This window comes from Apodemus sylvaticus, chromosome 3, assembly GCF_947179515.1.
Source record: "Apodemus sylvaticus chromosome 3, mApoSyl1.1, whole genome shotgun sequence".
In the NCBI taxonomy this organism is placed as follows: Eukaryota; Metazoa; Chordata; class Mammalia; order Rodentia; family Muridae; genus Apodemus; species Apodemus sylvaticus.
In genome coordinates, this window is record NC_067474.1 from 110,626,556 (window position 1) to 110,646,351 (window position 19,796).

Here is a 19,796-nt window from a genome sequence, read left to right on the forward strand (position 1 = left end):
GTTAGAGTATGTCTGTGGTAATGTGTCACTGGATGGCAGATATGTGTGTATTTGAACACATTAGTGTTTAGAGATCTGTATATTAATGTGAATGAATGATGTATCTCAGTATGTGGAAGTGTTGCTGAAGATTTTTCTTACCTCCCCTGTACTAAATTGAAATTCAATTAAAATGAATTGATAAAAAAATCATTGGTATAGGTGAGTATGAATTGAGTGAGCCTCTATCACATAAACCTACAAGAATGTATAAGGATATAAATGTCAACAAATAAGCACGTTCTGTAATGAAGCATCCTAAAGTACAGTGAAGGCAGAGTATAAGACTCATGTAACCTGACATGGTCTAAACAAGGTCTGTGCATGTTTTGTATAGTACAGCTTTTGTGTATATCTCAGAATACCAAATGTCTGTTTATCTTGACAGTAATACCATCTACTGAGCATCTGCAAGACATGAGATGTACATGGGTAAGTGATGAGACTAACACTGTGGGGAGCCTGTGTACCTGTGCATACATGATAAAGGAAACTTGGCATAATAGGAATGGTTCAGTAAACCTCTAATCTAACTTCCACCAAAGTCTGATTCACTTCAGTATTTGAAATTTCTTCTTAAACTTTCATTTATATTTTCACCAATAATATTTAAGGAAGCATCAATGCTTCCCTATAAGTACTTTAAAGAAAGTCAGTTCTCTAACTTGTCATCTAGTGAAGGCAGAGAAATAAAGGAATCGGTCCTTAGAGAGGTCAAGCAGTCTAGTAAGTCTGTTGTTGCAATCATGGAAGTCTCAGTGCAGGAAAGAGAATGTTCTCTAATGATGACTAGATATGGAAAATGCAATAAAGGGTGGAAGGTCTGAGTAGAGACATCTCTGAAGATCTAATATAAGCATGATCTACACATGTAGGCTTTATGGTTCACTAAGAGTGGTGGCTGTCTTCTAAGACTCAGATCCACCTTTATTAAGATTAAAAATCACCCCCTTTCAGAGAGTTTTATGGGGAAGAATGAGATCAGCACTTTGAAAAGCATGTTGTTTATTTCCAGGCACCCAGCCACCTACTGCATATCTGAGAATTGAATGAGCTCTGTGTTCTTAGACTCAGGGATACAAATGTATTGTGAAAGCCAGGACAAAGACCTACTGATCTCAGACGGCCACACACACAAAGCGGATGTTCAGTAAGCTTTGTGATTTACTTCATTCTTTATCATTGTTCTACTGTATTTAAGGTTTTCTTCATTATTCTGAGAAGGCAAATACATCGTACAGAAGGAATTTAGAAAAACCCAGCTTTTGCTGGAGGAGAGAAGTTTCCAGGTAGTTTGTTAGATTTGAAGGCAAATGTCTAAATGTTGAGTTGCCAATAGGACCTTAGTGTTTAGTGGAGGATGGAGTGTGAGGAGCAGTCATGAGCATGGGGAAGAATCTGGGAGAGAGCCAAGAGTGTCCATGAAGTGTGCACTACATAAAACACAGTTTGGTTTGAATGGCAGTGTTAGGAATATCAAAGGTGCTCTTGCCTGTGTGTTTAAGAGTCAGAACTATGTAGACCTCACCTCTGCCTTTTGTCTACCTGCAACAGTAGTGCCTTGTTTAACTGTGATGGTGGGTTCAAACAGAAGAGTTCAACTCCCTCAGGGATCTTTGGGTCTCTACCACATCTCCATCTTCAGGCACTGTTACCCTACTACTTTGAGACCTGAACCTATGGGACATATGGAATGGTGTGGTCTCATTTTTGAATCTTTCACTCACATTAAAGACAGAGCCTAGACTCAGTCTTCCTTTTGTTTTTTATCCATAGTCCTTAATAATTTCACTCATCTTTAGCCAGTCTGTTGTGTTTTAGGCATAGTTTGTAGAGCCATTGAGTAAATGCATTTTGTCTTAAAAGAGAGATATCAGCAAATGCTGCTGGAGCCATCCCATATGCAGTCACCAAACACAGACACTGTTGTGGATGCCAAGAAGTGCATGATGACAAGAGATAGCTATGGCTGTCTCCTGAGACAATCTTACAGAGCCTGACAAATACAGAGGCGGATATGCGAAACCAACCTTTGGACTGAGCATGGTCGCCAATGGAGGAGTTAGAGAAAGGACTGAAGGAGCTGAAGGGGTCTAAATCCCATAGGAAGAACAACAATATCAACCAACCAGACCTTCCCAGAGTTCCCAGGGACTAAACCACCAACCAAGGAGTACACATGGAGGGAACCATGGCTCCAGCCACATATGCAGCAGAAGATGGCCTTGTTGGGCATCAGTGGGAGGAAAGTCCCTTGGTACTATGGAGGCTCAATTCCCCAGTATACGGGAATGTGAGGGTGTGGAGGAGAGAGTGGGGATGGGTGAGGAACACCCTCATAGAAGCAAGGGGAGGGGGAATGGGATAGGAAGTTTCAGGGGTAGGGAACGGGGAAAGGGGATAACATTTTAAATGTGAATAAAGAAAATATCCAATTTGAAAAAAAGAAAAAAATGAGATATCAGCAATGCAGTTATAAAAATCAAGTGAATTTCTCATTTCATGTGTGAATGCCCAATTAAGAAGCTCTAGAAACAGCTAAGACTCTGGTTTAAACTAACTGATGCCTCACTGGCAATGTGTAGCAGAAGGATTTGGAGCTTGAGCTTAAGAAGGATCCAGAGGCTCAGTACCGAGATGAATGACTTTTTCCATTTTCATAAGTCCTATGTCTGTACAGAAGACCAGAGACTGGTTCCTAGCACCCATGTTGGTGGCTCACGACTGCTTGTAAATTCATTTCCAAGTATCTAACAGTGTCCACTTTTGGTCTTTGCAGGTACATGCTCATGTACACACACACACACACACACACACACACACACACACACACTTGCATATACTCACACACACACAAACACATACACAAATAAAAACAAAATAAATATTTAATAAAAATGTTCTTATAATAATTCTGTAAGCTACACTAGGGGAACATAAGAAACTGTGGGGTGGAGGGAATGTACAGTTCACACAGGCTGAACAAGATCCCAGCTCCTTCACTGTCACTGTCTTTTAATTCTTGCCAGCTCCTCCATTTAGAATGACTTACACTTTAGTCCACTAGATAGTTGTTAAGTATTTATTTAATGGCTGACCAATTTCTGCCATCATTCTCCCAGAGGCTATCTACAGAACTTCCTACCCATTATGATCTGATGGCACAATTGGTACCAGATTCTATCAATGATCATCTTACATTTCTCCAATCATGATAAGTACTTAATGAATGTTTATTCACTAAATAACTGCATAATAAATAGCCTCTAATTATGTCATGAAGTGGTAAGCAGGAAGGGCAGAGAGTATGTGTTGAGTCAAGTGACGTCATTTGCCATTTCTCTGGTAGACAACATTGGAAAGCCAGATCCTCAACAAGTTTGCTCAGTGTTATGTGGAAATGCTAATGGATGGCAGCTCACATGTGTGCCTGAAGCAAGAGGAACATGCAAACCAGAGGGAGGGCCACTAAATGTGAGGATTGTTTACCAATGGCAAGAATCCAAACAATCATAAGAGAACTGTACCATTTTACTTCACTTGTCTATAGCCATATTTCACTAAATACATAAATATAAAAAAATGGATGAAATGTACCTCAACTGGGAAGAAGAGCCCAGTCTCAGTTTCCTCATGAGCCATAGTTGTAATATTAGGCATTTCACCTAAGTCCTGTATCCAGACCAAACCTAACAGCAAAAGAATGGTATAGATCAATGCTTTCAAATAACTCAGAGTCAAGTAAAATAATTTCTTAATCATGTTTAATTGCAGCAGCAGTGGACAGAGGGTGAACTCCAATCAGTTTGCGGTCTTTAGCCAAAAGTCATAGAAAGTGCTGCCCAGCAGGATCATCTCTCCCTTCTTGCCTGATGGGTTTTTGTTGAACACCATAAAATAACTAGGACTTCTCCAAACTTCTTTCAATGGGTTGCAGTAGTGGGGTTCATAAATGAAGCCTTGTCACTTACTCTGCACCTGCTTCTCACCCTGCCCTGCCCATGGTGGTTCTCACCTTACTCCACTGCTGAGCTCTCCTGTGCAGATCTGCACTTAGACCACGGGAGCTTTCTGACCTTGTGACTTACACTTGATGTCACATCTCGGTTGAGTGTCTGAGTGGAATTACAATCTCTGTAGCTGCATTGTGACAAAGAGAGTCTGCAAAGAAGCCTGGTGTGGGATTCTGACCTCTACCCTTCTCCTAAAGTAATAAGGGTGTCTCTTTCTCAAAGTAAAGATGAACGAAGACATTCTTTACTTTTATCGCCTTATAGTCAAGTGTGACATTTATCCTAATGGTCTTCAGCTATCCTCATTTTCACGGAACTGTGGGAATGAGTTTTCAGGGTAATTCCTGTGGGACCCACACACCAAGATCACCAAGATGCATACTATCAACTCTTTGTGATCGAAATTTACTTTTGAATTATCGCTCAAAACGATGAATATTCAGATCCCCGCCAGCTACCTCTGCAAGTAAAATTATTCACCTTAAAACTGAAACATCTCAAGCCTTATATTGAAAGATTTTTAAACAACTGACATACTCTTTGAAAATATTGTCATGTCTCAGAGGGAGCAAAGGGAAATGTGAGCCCAGAGAGCTCCCGTGGTCTAAGTGCAGATCTGCACAGGAGAGCTCAGCAGTGGAGTAAGGTGAGAACCACCATGGCCAGGGCAGGGTGAGAAGCAGGTGCACCTGGCATGCACAGCGCTGCAGGAAACAGTAAGGGCCAGCACCAGAGACAGCACAGCTGGGCCTGTCCAGCCATCTGTCAAAGACATGAGAGAGAAAGGTAGATGAGAAAATTCTTGAAGAATTATGAAAACTTCCTAGTCTGATAAAACACTAACTTTCCTTGAAGAACCCAGCTACACAAAACTCCAAGTGAAACAAAACCACCAATATCAGTGGTAAAACTACAGTCCCGAAGAAATCTATTGAAAGCAGAGAGAAAGTAGCTTAGTACTTCTGGGGAAACCAGAAATGCCAGAATGAAATGGGGACGGGGGAGGGCATTAAAAGCATTAAGTGCAACAGAGAGCCAACCTAGTATTGTGCAATCAGGGAAAAGACAATGGGAATGGATGTGGACATTGTGAGTTGGGGTGAAGCCAAGAAGTTTCCTTTTGCCACAGCCTCCTCTGAAGGAATGGAGAAAAGAAGTGCTTGAGGTTAGAAAGGAAATTGTAAACATGAAAGGTCAGAAGGAAGGCAGAGCAATGGGAGGGTGGGTAAGGGCCAAAGACAAAGCAGCCTTTGAGTTCCAGCTACCCAGAACACTGAAGAGTGGGTTAATGTCTGATGCGGATCTCAGTGTGTGTGACCACTACACCTGAGACAGCTGTACCATAGAGGGGAGACAGGGCTTCTCTATGTTTGTAGTCACTTCATTTCCTGTGGAAAATGGTGAGAGTAAACTCTCATCGGCTGCACGTGCCTATTACCTGGTAAAGAGCAGCTGGCAGAAGGACAATGAAAGAATGAAGAGAAATTAAGAAAAAGCAACTACTCGGAAAGTGTCCAAGAAACACTGGGAAGAGATAATAGAAGAATAAAGAAACAGAAACACAAAGAGAAAGCAATACAGTCAAGCAGAAAAATCCTCCTATAACAGCAAGTATACCAAATGGTCTACTTTCATCAGCTAATGGTTAAGACCGGAAAGTAGAAATCATAATTAAATAAAACAAAAATAACATGGCCCAAGTATAATCTGTGTGAGCATAGGGAATTATTACAGGTAAATAGGGACCTTACAAAGGAAGATGATCTCTGCATGAAAAACATTTGCTGATTTTAAACATGTACACACACACACACACACACACACACACACACACACACACACACACACACACGGAGGGAGGGAAGAGGGAGGAAGGAGGAAAGAGGGGAGGGAGGGCTGAGGACAAACAGCAGGCACACTCCCAGTGGAGCTGGAGACTACAGCACACTTTTCTTTGCAGCTGATTAAGTTAGTAGGCAAGCAGTCCACAAGGGTGTGGAATAAACAAGTATCAACACGTGAGGAATGATACTATAGAAAATTCCGTTTAAGAGAACAGTATATAGTTTTTTGTTTTTTTTTTTTTTCCTGGATGAATGTTTAACATAGCAAACTCAGGAGCACTTGTTTACACATTTCTTAAAGAAGCAGAATTCATTTATCAAGATGAATTGTTCTGTCATCCATCAACTTGACATACATTGAATTGAAATCATATATAGTGTGTCGTCAGACCAGAATGGAATAACAATAGAATCTTTCATGCAAAGATAATAAAATCAATTTTTGGCATCAAAACAAAGTGTCTCTTAAATGGGGCCCAGATTACAAAGTAGATCTCCTGGCTGGGTTAGCAGACTGATATCACCCTTCAGTCAAATCCTGCTCTCCCCAGTGCCAGGATCTCTGTTTTACAGCTTAGCATTGGGTCATGGCAACAGCCAGACACCCACACCCTGTCTTACCTGCTGAATCACTATATGCGGCTGATCTAAATCCAACTGGAGCAAGTTGCCCACAAAGGGCAGGCGCCAGGGTCCTGGTGGGTAGTTCTTGGGTCTCCGGGTTTTGAGATAGTTAGCCAAGAGCAGGAAGGTGACAGCAGCCAGCAGCAGAGTCCTGAAATGAAGCAGTGGCCAGATGGCTGCCTCTAGGGCGTCCTCAGTAGCAAGCATGGGGAGAGTCTGAGCTGGGGCTGCTTCCCTGGGAAAGCACCTGGAGCTGACAATACTGACAGTCCCTCTGCTCAGTTCAACCCTCTGAGGACTGTGACTCTCTGTCCTACCAGAACTCCTGCCCTTTGTTTTGTTCTGTTTTGGCCACGCCCCATCTCTCTGCCAAGTCTCTAAGCCAATACCCTGTTCATCAGCACTGAGTATCCCTGGAGGCTGCCACAGAGCTTTCTGCTCCTCTTTGCGTTTTACCCAGTCTTCTCCAGGCCCTGCCCTCACAAGCTTTTCCTTGTGGTGCCCTGCTCTGCCCCTTCCCCTGAGTCAGGCCCACCTGCAGGTATTGTGCTTGCAGTCCTATGTGCCAGGCAAGGTACTCCCAGAACTCACCAAAAGTGGTTAAAGGGGCTTGGTTAAGTGTGCTTGCTCTTTCAGAAATTCTTTTCTCCTAAGCTGTTGTGTGTGGCTCCGGCAATCATGACTTATATGCCTGAGGCTTCAGTTTGGAAAGCTTTCCCCAGTGCTGGAAAGCTTCCTGAGAAGTAAGATTACTATGGACAGTAACACCTAGCACTATTTGTTCTGATATTATGACAGATGCCTCTAACACCAAGCTTCCTCCCTTATTCTTTCCCCCATTTTTTATCTTCTTTTTATAAAACATTTCAAACATTTGAAATGTTTTGCTAGCTTAGGTTCCAGTCCTGAGGCCTCTGGCGGGAGCCTTCAGAACTCTGCTTCAGGATCCAGACCAGCCTGGGCTACAACACCACATCTCTGCAAGAGGCCAGAGGAGCACCCGGAGGCTGGCTGGGAGGAGTCAGTGTGCTCTGGTGAGTCCAGCAGGCCCCAGGTAGGAGCCTTCAGGTGTTTGCTTCAGATCTGAACAGCCTGAGCCACAGCACCCTGTCTCCAGGCAGTGCAGGAGGTCAGCTGTGCACCAGAGGCCAGCTGGGAGGAGGCAGCTTGCATTGGTGAGGCTAGCATTGACAAGACCAACTAACACCAGTGAGAACTTGATGGCAAAAGGCAAACGCAGGAACGTCACTAACAGAAATCAAGGCAATATGGCAGCATCTGAACCCAATTCTCCTTTAACAGCATGTCCTGGATACCCCATCACACCAGAAAAACAAGATTTGGATTTAAAATCACTGGTCATGATGCTGGTACAGGAACACATGAAGGACATACTTAAAGGAATTCCGGAGAAAATGGATCAAAAGTTAGAAGCCCTTACAAGGGAAACACAAAAATCATTGAAAGAAATCCAGGAGAATACAAAAGCCAATAAGGAGGAAACACAAAAATCACTTAAAGAAATACAGGAGAACTTTGGTCAACAGGCTGAGGTCATGAAAGAGGAAACACAAAAATCTCTTAAAGAATTACAGGAAAGCACAAACAAGCAAGTGAAGGAGCTAAGCAAAACCATCCAGGATCTAAAATCAGAAGTAGAAACAACTAAGAAAACTCAAAGGGAGACAACTTTGGAGATAGAAAACCTTGGGAAGAAATCAGGGGACATAGATGCAAATATCAACAATAGAATACAAGAGAGAGAAGAAAGAATCTCAGATGCTGAAGATTCCATAGAAACCATGGACTCAACAGTTAAAGAAAATGCAAAATGTAAAAAGCTTGTAACCCAAAACATCCAGGAAATCCAGGACACAATGAGAAGACCAAACCTAAGGATTATAGGCATAGATGAGAGTGAAGATTTACAACTTAAAGGGCCAGCAAATATCTTCAGTAAAATTATGGAAGAAAACTTTCCTAACCTTAAGAGAGAGATGCCCATGAATATACAAGAAGCCTACAGAACTCCAAACAGACTGGACCAGAACAGAAATACCCGCTGTCACATAATAATCAAAACACCAAATGTACTAAACAAAGAAAGAATATTAAAGGCAGTAAGAGAAAAAGGGCAAGCAATATATAAAGGAAGAACTATCAGAATCACACCAGACTTCTCACCTGAGACTATGAAAGCTAGAAGATCCTGGGCAGATCTCATGCAGACTCTAAGAGAACACAAATGTCAGCCAAAACTACTATACCCAGCAAAACTCTCAATCACCATAGATGGAGAAACTAAGATATTCCATGACAAAACCAAGTTTACCCAATATCTATCCACAAACCCAGCCCTACAGAGGATGATAGGAGGAAACCACCAATACAAGGAGGGAAACTTCACCCTGGAAAAAACAAGATGGTAACCTTCTTTCATCAAACCCAAAAAAGTTAACCAATCAAATTTAAAAAATAACATAAAAAATGACAGGAAGTAATAATCACTATTCATTAATATCTCTTAACATCAATGGGCTCAATGCCCCAACAAAAAGACATAGACTAACCCACTGGATATGTAAACAGGACCCTACATTTTGCTGCATACAGGAAACACAACTACGTATCAAAGACAAACACTACCTTAGAGTAAAAGGCTGGAAGACAATTTTACAAGCAAATGGTCTCAGGAAACAAGCTGGAATAGCCATTCTAATATCAGATAAAATTGATTTTCAACCCAAAGTCATCAAAAGAGACTCTGAGGGACACTTCTTGCTAGTCAAAGGAAAAATACAACAAGAAGAACTCTCAATCCTGAATATCTATGCTCCGAATGCAAGGGCATGCTCATTCATAAAAGAAACTTTACTAAAGCTCAAAGCACACATTGCACCTAACACAATAATTGTGGGTGACTTCAACACTGCACTTTCCTCAATGGACTGATCAGGAAAACAGAAACTGAACAGGGACACAATGAAACTAATTGAGGCTTTGGACCAATTAGATTTAACAGATATATATATATATATATATATAACATTCTATCCTAAAGCAAAAGAATATACCTTTTTCTCAGCACCTCATGGTACCTTCTCCAAAATCAACAATATAATTGGTCACCAGACAGACCTCAAGACATATAAGAAGATCCCATGCCTCCTATCAGATCACTATGGAGTAAAAGTGGCCTTCAATAGCAACAAAAACAACAGAAAACCCACATATACGTGGAAACTGAACAATATTCTACTCAATGATACCTTGGTCAAGGAAAAAATAAAGAAAGAAATTAAAGACTTTTTAGAACTTAATGAAAATGAAGACACAACATACCCAAATCTATGGGACATAATGAAAGCAGTGCTAAGAGGAAAATTCATAGCCCTGAGTACCTCCAAAAAGAAAATGGAGAGAGCATACACTACCAGCTTAATGACACACCTGAAAGCTCTGGAACAAAAAGAAGCTATTTCACCCAGGAGGAGTAGAAGGCAGGAAATCATCAAACTCAGGGCAGAAATCAATCAAGTAGAAACAAAGAGAACCATACAAAGAATCAACAAAACCAGGAGCTCGTTCTTTGAGAAAATCAACAAGATAGATAAACCCTTAGCCGGACTAACCAAAGGGCATAGAGACAGTATCCAGATTAACAAAATTAGAAATGAAAATGGAAATAGAACAAGAGAAACTGAGGAAACTCGAAAAATCATTAGATCCTACTACAAAAGCCAATACTCAACACAACTGGAGAATCTGGGGGAAATGGACAGTTTCCTAGACAGATATCCAACACCAAAACTAAATCAGGATCAAATAGATCAACTAAACAGTCCCATAACACCTGAAGAAGTAAAAAGGGTCATAGAAAGTCTCCCAACCAAAAAAAGCAAGGGACCAGATGGCTTCAGTGCAGAATTCTATCAGACCTTCATAGAAGACCTAACACCAATACTCTTAAACTATTCCACAAAATAGAAACAGAAGGAACTCTACCCAACTTGTTCTATGAAGCCACAATTACGCGGATACCAAAACCACACAAAGATCCAACAAAGAAAGAGAACTTCAGGCCAATTTCCCTTATGAATATTGATGCAAAAATACTTAATAAAATTCTTGCCAACTGAATCCAAGAACACATCAAAAGGATCATCCACTATGATCAAGTAGGCTTCAACCCAGGGATGTAGGAATGGTTCAATATAAGGAAATCCATCAATGCTATCCACTACATAAACAAACTCAAAGAAAAAAACATATGATCATCTCATTAGATGCAGAAAAATCATTTGACAAAATTCAGCATCCATTCATGCTAAAAGTCTTGGAAAGAACAGGAATTCAAGGCCCATACCTAAACATCATTAAAGCAATATACAGCAAACCAGTAGCCAACATCAAACTAAATGGAGAGAAACTTGAAGCAATCCCACTAAAGTCAGGGACTAGATAAGGCTGTCCTCTCTCTCCATATCTTTTCAATATAGTACATGAAGTTCTAGCTAGAGCAATTAGACAACATAAGGAGGTCAAGGGGATACAAATTGGAAAGGAAGAAGTCAAATTATCACTATTTGCAGATGACATGATAGTCTACTTAAGTAACCTGAAAACCTCCACCAGAGAACTCCTACAGCTAAGAAACAACTTCAGCAAAGTGGCTGGTTATAAAATCAACTCAAGCAAATTAGTTGCCTTCCTATACTCAAAGGATAAGCAGACTGAGAAAGAAGTTAGGGAATTGACACCCTTTACAATAGCCACAAACAAAATAAAGTATCTTGGTTTGACACTAACCAAACAAGTGAAAGATCTATATCACAAGAACTTCAGGTCTCTGAAGAAGGAAATCAAAGAAGACCTCAGAAAATTGAAAAATCTGCCATGCTCGTGGATTGGCAGGAATAATATAGTTAAAATGGTCATTTTGCCAAAAGCGATCTACAGATTCAATGCAATCCCCATCAAAATACCAACTCAATTCTTCACAAAGTTAGAAAAAGCAATGCTCAAATTCATCTGGAATAACAAAAAACCCAGGATAGCTAAAACTATTCTCAACAACAAAAGAAATTCTGTGGGAATCAGTATCCCTGACTTCAAGCAAAACTACAGAGCAATAGTGTTAAAAACTGCATGGTATTGGCACAGTGAAAGACAAGTGGACCAATGGAATAGAATTGAAGATCCAGAAATGAATCCACATGACTATGGTCACTTGATCTTCGACAAAGGAGCTGAAAACATCCAGTGGAAAAAAGATAGCCTTTTCAACAAATGGTGCTGGATCAATTGGAGGTCAGCATGCAGAAGAATGCAAATTGATCCATTCTTCTCTCCATGTACTAAACTTTACTCCAAGTGGATCAAGGACCTCCATGTAAAACCAGACACACTGAAACTAATAGAAAAGAACCTGGGGAAGACCCTTGAGGACATGGGCACAGGGGAAAAGTTCCTGAACAGAACACCAATAGCTTATGCTCTAAGATCAAGAATTGACAAATGGGACCTCATAAAATTACAAAGTTTCTGTAAGGCGAAGGACATTGTTAAAAGGAAAAAATGGCAACCATCAAATTGGGAAAGGATATTCACCAACCCTACATCTGATAGTGGGCTAATATCCAATATATACAAAGAACTCAAGAAGTTAGACCCCAGGGAACCAAATAACCGTATTAAAAAATGGGGTACAGATCTAAACAAAGAATTTTCACCTGAAGAAATTCGGATGGCTGAGAGGCACCTTAAGAAGTGCTCAACATCATTAGTCACTAGGGAAATGCAAATCAAAACAACCCTGAGATTTCACCTTACACCAGTCAGAATGGCTAAGGTCAAAAACTCAGGAGACAGCAGGTGTTGGCAAGGATGTGGAGAAAGAGGAACACTCCTCCACTGCTGGTGGGGCTGTAAGATGGTACAACCACTTTGGAAATCAGTCTGGCGGTTCCTCAGAAAACTGGACATAACATTTCCTGAGGACCCTGCTATACCTCTCCTGGGCATATACCCAAAGGATTCCCTGGCATGCAATAAAGACACATGCTCCATTATGTTCATAGCAGCCTTATTTATAATAGCCAGAAGCTGGAAAGAACCCAGATGCCCCTCAAAGGAGGAATGGATACAGAAAATGTGGTATATTTACACAATGGAATACTACTCAGCAATTGGAAACAATGAATTCACAAAATGTTTATGCAAATGGTTTGATCTGGAAAATATCATTTTAAGTGAGGTAACCCAATCACAAAAGAATATACATGGATTGCATTCTCTGATAAGTGGATTTTAATTAGCCCAGAAGCTCTGAATACCCAAGGCACAAATCGCATAACAAATGACTCCCATGAAGAAGTATGGTGAAGGTCCCGATCCTGGAAAGGATTTATCTAGCATTGGAGAGGAATATAAGGACAGAGAAAAAGGAGGGAGGTGATTGGAGAATGGATGGAGAAAAGAAGGTTTATGGGACATATGGGGAGGGGGGATCTTGGAAAGGGGAAATCATTTGGAATGTAAACAAAGAATATAGAAAATAAATATATTTAATAAAAAAATAAAGAGAAAATAAAGAAAGCATATACTAGCAGCTTAATAGCATCTGAAAGCTTTAGAACAAAAGAAGCTAATTCACCCAAGAGGAGTAGAAGGCAGGAAATCATCAAACTCAGGGCTGAGTATCTGATGGAAATTCCATTAAAAATTTTCATTTTAAAACTAAAAAAATAAAATAAAATAAAATGTTTTGCTTATTTTTGAGAATTGTAGACAAAATAATTTTTTCAATGCTTTCCCCTAATCCAACTCCTCCCAAAATCCTACCCATCTACCTGACTTCATGAGCTTTCTCCTTAAACAACCAAAAAAAAAAAAAAATTAACCAAAAATAAGTTGGTGTGGTGTGGTGGTGGTGGTGGTGGTGGTGGTGGTGGTGTGTGTGTGTATTTGCATTAGTTTGTTAGATTTTAGGGAGTGAGAGAAAAGGGTATAGTCCTAAGACTCTTCTTCAGACTAGAGTTTTTCCAGGAAAATTATCAGTACCACTAATAGCATGGCAAGGTTCTGAAGAGAGAGTTCTAGGTAACACCAAAGAATTAAGTCTAATCTTAAAGGTTTCTGAGGTGGCTTGAGGTCTCACATCAGGAGGTCAAACAGTTAAAAAGTGGTTTATGTCTGTGGTATCTGGGTGGTATCTGGCAACAGAGGAGAGGGCTAATTAGGCCCTATGTGAGAGTTGTGAGAAGAGAAAGGCTGCATGCCTCAGCAAGCAGTCTCCCTGGTTGATTGATTGATTGATTGATTGATTGATTGACTGACTTGTTTCTTACTAAGTAGCTGTGGTTGCCCCTGAACTACTGTGATGACAAGGGGGGCCTCAACTCACACAGATCCACCAGCCTCTGCCTCTCCAGTGCTGGGATTGAAGGTGCTGGGCACACACCAGATTTGCAGTCCATAGCACCTCCAACAGAACAGAGAGCAGGCACCATTGGGAAGTTGTTGATATAAGCCCCTCCCCATATCTTTGTTCTGTAATTATAAAGCTGAGAAAAGGTATTTAGAGCTGTATAGGTTTTAAAACTCTTCTTTTTAGTATCCACTCTCAAGTCGGGACCACTAATGCCAATTTACCTATGAGGTTATAGACTCCTTTCCCTAAATCCATCAAGGTTAGAAGATACACTCTGAAATGAGAATGCCCTGCAACTTTCCATGCTAATTATAATATAGTAATATGACACAATGTATTACTCTCTATATTACTAGAATATAGAATTAAATATGTAGTATTGTTACATAATAATAAAAATTAATATATTATCATAAAGCTTGATTTCAAAGTCCAGGTGCATCTATGCTTAACAAGTAGGAAAAGTGATTCTTATCATTAGGTTCCACATTTAGAGAGATTCCATGAGTATATGGAATTTTACCAAATAAGAGATCATCAGCTGCAGCCTACATAATGGGAAAATATTTTTATCCATTCCACATATGATAGAAGGCTGATATCAAAAATATACAAAGCTCAACAAACTGGATGTTTAAAAGCCAAATAATTCAGTTAAAATGCAGTACATATTTAAACAGAGAAGTCTCAATAGAGGAAACAGAAATGGCTGAGAAATACCTAAAGAAATGTTCAGTACCCTTAGCCATCAGGGAAGTACAAATCAAAATTGCTTTGGGATTCCATCTTGTACATGTCACAATGGCTGGCATCAATAATATCCATGGCAGCAATGCTGATAAGGATGTGGAACAAATGAAACACTTCTCCATGTTTTCTGGGAGTGCAAACTTGTTCAGACTCTAAGGACATTAGTATGGAGGTTTCTCATAATAATAGAAATCAATATGACTCAATACCCAGGTATATTATTCTGTTCATATACCAAATCACTGGGACACTTGCTCAACCATGTCCATTGCAGCTATATTCATAATAGTCAGGCATTTAAAACTACTTAGAAGTTTCTCAAATGAAGAATGGATGAATAAAATGTGCCATGTTTATATAATAGATTATTAATAATCTTTTCAAAAATGGCATCATGAAATTTTCAGGGAAATGGATGAAACTAGAAAAGCCACCTTGACTGAGGTAATCCCCATTCAGAAAAATAAAATGATATGTATTCACTTTTATCTGGATATTGGCCATTTAATAAATGTTAACAGAGCTACAATCCAGAGACTCAGAGAGGTTAGGTGTAGAAGAAGAGACTGTGGAGGGGCCACATGAATTTCCCTGAGAGGCTGTAATAGAATAGATTTTATGAGTGAATGGTAGAGGGGGGAGGTGGATGGATAAGAATAGGAGGATAAGACAGGAAGGGGAGTTGAGATGGAATTGAAGAGAATAAGGGGGAGAGAAAACAAGAATTAATGGGTTTTTGAGTGGATATACAGAAACCTTGTACAGTTTAAACTTCCTATAATATATGGAGCTGAACCTAATGACATCTCCAAATAATGTGGAAGACAGAACTTCAGCTGGCTACCTATTAACACCAGACAAAGCTTCCAATGTTAGGACTGGGTTACAATTGATTTGTTGGCTAAGAAGGTCCAATAGAAATCCCAAAGCAACTCAGGCTATTGCCTAGAGAATTGGTTGTCCTCCACAACCTGACCATAAGGTCTTTTTTACTGAAGACAACATCCACACAGTTCACTGAACCTATAGAGACTACACATAATCTTCATTCCATGTCTTGGGTCAATGACACATAAATGCTGGCTCCCAATAATGAAGCATAAACACCAATCCAGCCACAAAATCTTTTATCTACAAGCTGCTCTGTCTTCAAATATGCTAGTACAATAATAGTACAAATCTTGTGTGAGCAACCAAAGGATGTCTGATTTGAATTAAGGCCCACTCTATGAGATGAACACATACCTCACATTGCCTGGGTAATCAAGGACTAGAGTCTAAAGCTTCCAGAGTCTCAGAGTAAAACCAAGGAAAACTGGTCTAAAAACAGAAAAGTAACAATAAAGTGACTATTAATAATATCATACTCACAGACTGGGGTCTTATTGGGCCAATATCAGAGAGGATTTCTTCTGTAGCAAATGGGAACAAATACAGAGGCCCAAATAGATATTATACAGAGATCACTGGAACATACATTGTTAAGTGAGTTCCTGCCAAAGGCTCCTTCACTGATGGCAGCTACAATGTCCTAGGATGTTATTATAGGATGCATTAGGAATAGAGTTCAGATAAAGATGAAGATATGTTCTCTACTTGCACCTGTATAAGGCCCACTTGATACTTTAGTCACATTTTGCTTTGGGTTTCTTTGAATGTGAGAACCTTCTAACTTCCCTTTACTACCCCCTAACTTTTCTCCCCCAAATAGTTTCAAATATACTTATTTTATGTATATGAGTGGTTTACTTGTATGTATGTCTGTGGTGCTCTCAGATGTCATAAGTGATTGATGTGTTCTCTAGAACTAAGGTTATAAACATTTGTGTGCTACCATGTAGGTACTGGGAATTCAATATGGGTTGTTACCAAGAACAAGTTCTCTTGCCTGCTGAGCCATCTCTTCCTGCCCAATTGTCATCTCTTTTGAATAACAGGGACATGACTCTCCCTCATGAGGTAAGATGATTTCCTGTACTGTGCAGACTCTTTAGAATGCCATAGGTCATCGGATAACAGATTTCTAACTTTAAGTGTGGTAGTGGTTATTGAGCCACTCACAAGAAGGCATTGTACTGCCTATCATTTTGTGATAAAGATGTGAGCTCAGGCAGGACAAGGCCACCTAAACATGGCAATGACTGAAGGATTAATATGGTCTGAGGAGGGGCAGAACTGCAGATGTTTAGGAGTAGGAGGAAGGCTGGAGGCAAAATATGAGAGCTGCATGGACCAAGAGTAAAATTCAAGCATCATCCCTTGGACCTTTGTTACTTAGCATCTTTGATCTGTGGATTGTATCATAGTTATTCTGAACTTTATGGCTAATATTCACTTATAAGTGAGTACATACCATGTGTTCTTTCTGGGTCTGTGTTACCTCACTCAGAATGATATTTCTTAGCTCCATCCATTTGCCTGCAAACTGCAAGATGTCATTGTTTTTAATAGCTGAGTAGTATTCCATTGTGTAAATGAACCACATGTTCTTTATCCATTCTTCAATTGGGGGACATTTAATTTAGGTTGTTCTTAGTGTCTGGTTATTCCAAACAGCTGCTACAAACATAATTGACCAAGTGTCCATGTGCTGTGGTGGAGCATCTTCTGAATATATGTCCAGGAGTGGGACAGATGTGTCTTGAGGTATACCTGTTATTATTTTTATGGGAAACTGCCAATTTGATTTCCAAAGTGGCTGTACAAGTTTGCACTCCTACCAGCAATGTAGAAGTGAGCTGGTGGAGTTCTGTTCAGGAAGTTGTTTCCTGTACCAATGAGTTCAAGACTATTCTCTATTTTCTTTTCTATCCTATGTAGTGTTTCCAGTTTTATGTTGAGGTCTTTGGTCCACTTGGACTTGAGTTTTGCGCAGGGTGATAAATGTGAATCTCATTGTATTCTACATGCAGGCATCTAGTTAGACCATCACTATTGTTTGAAGATGGTCTCCATTTTCCATTGTATGGTTTTGACTTCTTTATCAAAACCTAAGTGGCTGTAGGTGTGTGAGTTTATTTCGGGGTCTTAGATTTGATTTCATTGATCCTCTCATCTGTTTTTATGCCAATGTCAGTCAGTTTTCATTATTATTTCTCTGTAGTACAGCTTGAAATCAGGGATGATGATACGTCCAGAAGTTCTTTTGTTGTACAGAATTGGTTTAGCTATCATGGGTTTTTAATTTTTTCATATGAAATGGATACTTGCTCTTTCAAGCCTGTAAAGAATTGTGATGGAATTTTAATGGGATTGTATTGAATCTGTAGATTGCTTTTGATAATATTTTTACTATGTTAAACCTAGCAATCCATGAGCATGGGGAATCTTTAAATTTGATATCTTCCTCAATTTCTGTCTTCAGTGACTTGAACTTCTTTTCATATAGGTCTGTCACTTGCTTGATTAGAGTTACACCAAGATATTTTATGTTATTGATATTGTAAAAGGCATTGTTTGCCTAATTTCTTTCTCAGCCTGTTTATTATTTGTGCTACTGATTTTTTTATTCGATGTATTCTTTATTTATATATCAAATGATTTCCCCTTTTCTGGGTCTCCACTCTCCACAAGTCCCATAAGTTCTCTTCCCTCCCGCTGTTCTTCCATCTACTCCTTCCCACTTCCCTGTTCTGGTATTCCCCTATACTCTTGCACTGAGTCTTTCCAGAACCAGGGGTCACTCCTTTGTTCTTTTTGGACATCATTTAATATGTGGATTATTTCTTGGGTATTCCAAGTTTCTAGGTTAATATCCACTTATCATGGTATGAGTGCATACCATGATTGATCTTTTGAGACTGGGTTACCTCACTTAGTATGATGTTCTCCAGCTCCATCCAGTTGTCTAAGAATTTCATGAATTCATTGTTTCTAATGGCTGAATAGTACTCCATTGTGTAAATATACCACATTTTTTGTATCCATTCCTCCGTTGAGGGACAGCTTGGTTTTTTATAGCTTCTGGCTACTACAAATAAGGCTGCTATGAACATAGTGGAACATGAGTCCTTATTATATGCTGGGAAATCCTCTGGGTATATGCCCAGGAGTGGTATAGCAGGGTACTCCAGAAGGGCCATGCCCAGTTTTCTGAGGAACTTCCAGACTGATTTCCAAAGTGGTTGCACCATCTTACAATCCCACCAGCAGTGGAGAAGTGTTCCTCTTTCTCCACATCCTCACCAGCACCTGCTGTCTCCTGAGTTTTTGACCTTAGCCATTCTGACTGGCGTGAGGTGAAATCTCAGGGTTGTTTTGATTTGCGTTTCCCTAATGATTAATGATGCTGAACATTTTTAAAGTGTTTCTCAGCCCTCCAAAGTTCTTCATGTGAAAAATCTTTGTTTAGCTCGGTACCCAACTTTTTAATGGGGTTATTTGGTTCTCTAGGTTCTACCTTCTTGATTTCTTTGTATATATTAGATATTAGCCCTCTGTCAGATGTAGGGTTGGTGAAGATCCTTTCCCAATCTGTTGGTTGACGTTTTTTCCTTTTGACAGTGTCCTTTGCCTTACAGAAACTTTGTAGTTTTATGAGGTCCCATTTGTCAATTCTTGATTTTAGAGCATAAGCTATTGGTGTTCTATTCAGGAACTTTCTCCTGTGCCTATGTCCTCAAGGGTCTTGCCCAGTTTCTTTTCTATTAGTTTCAGTGTGTCAGGTTTTATGTGGAGGTCCTTGATCCATTTGGAGTTGAGCTTAGTACAAGGAGATAAGAATGGATCGATTCGCATTCTTCTGCATGATTTTTTTTAGATAATTTTATATCCATCCACTTTACTGAAGGAGATTATTAGCTGTAGGAGTTCTTTGGTAGAATTTTGGGGGTTACTCATGCATACCATCATATCATATTTGAATAACTATAACCTGATTTCTTCTTTTCCAATTTTTATCCACTTGATCTCTTCAGTTGTCTTATTGCTCCAGCTAGAATTCAAATACTATATTGAATAGATGCAGAGAGAGTGAGCAGCCTTGTCTTATCCTATATTTTTATGGAGTTACATTAATTTCCTCATCATTTAATTTAATTTTGGCTGTCAACTTGATGTCTCTTGACTTTATTGTGTTTAGGTATGCATTTTTTA

The 19,796-nt window shown here is 39.7% G+C and overlaps 2 protein-coding genes across 2 annotated transcripts in view; both read right to left on the bottom strand.

Moving 5' to 3' along the window:
* Window positions 1–6,770, bottom strand: part of LOC127680966 (cytochrome P450 2J3-like) — a 42,744-nt gene extending 35,974 nt beyond the window's left edge. Inside the window, exon 1 of the mRNA XM_052176798.1 lies at window positions 6,518–6,770. Within this exon, the coding sequence (XP_052032758.1) occupies window positions 6,518–6,727 (210 nt within the window). The 5' untranslated portion in view covers window positions 6,728–6,770. The remainder of the gene's footprint in view (window positions 1–6,517) is intronic.
* The window catches only part of LOC127680961 (cytochrome P450 2J4-like), a 128,494-nt gene that overhangs the window by 82,029 nt on the left and 26,669 nt on the right, over window positions 1–19,796 (bottom strand). The gene's annotated exons all lie outside the window — the stretch shown is intronic.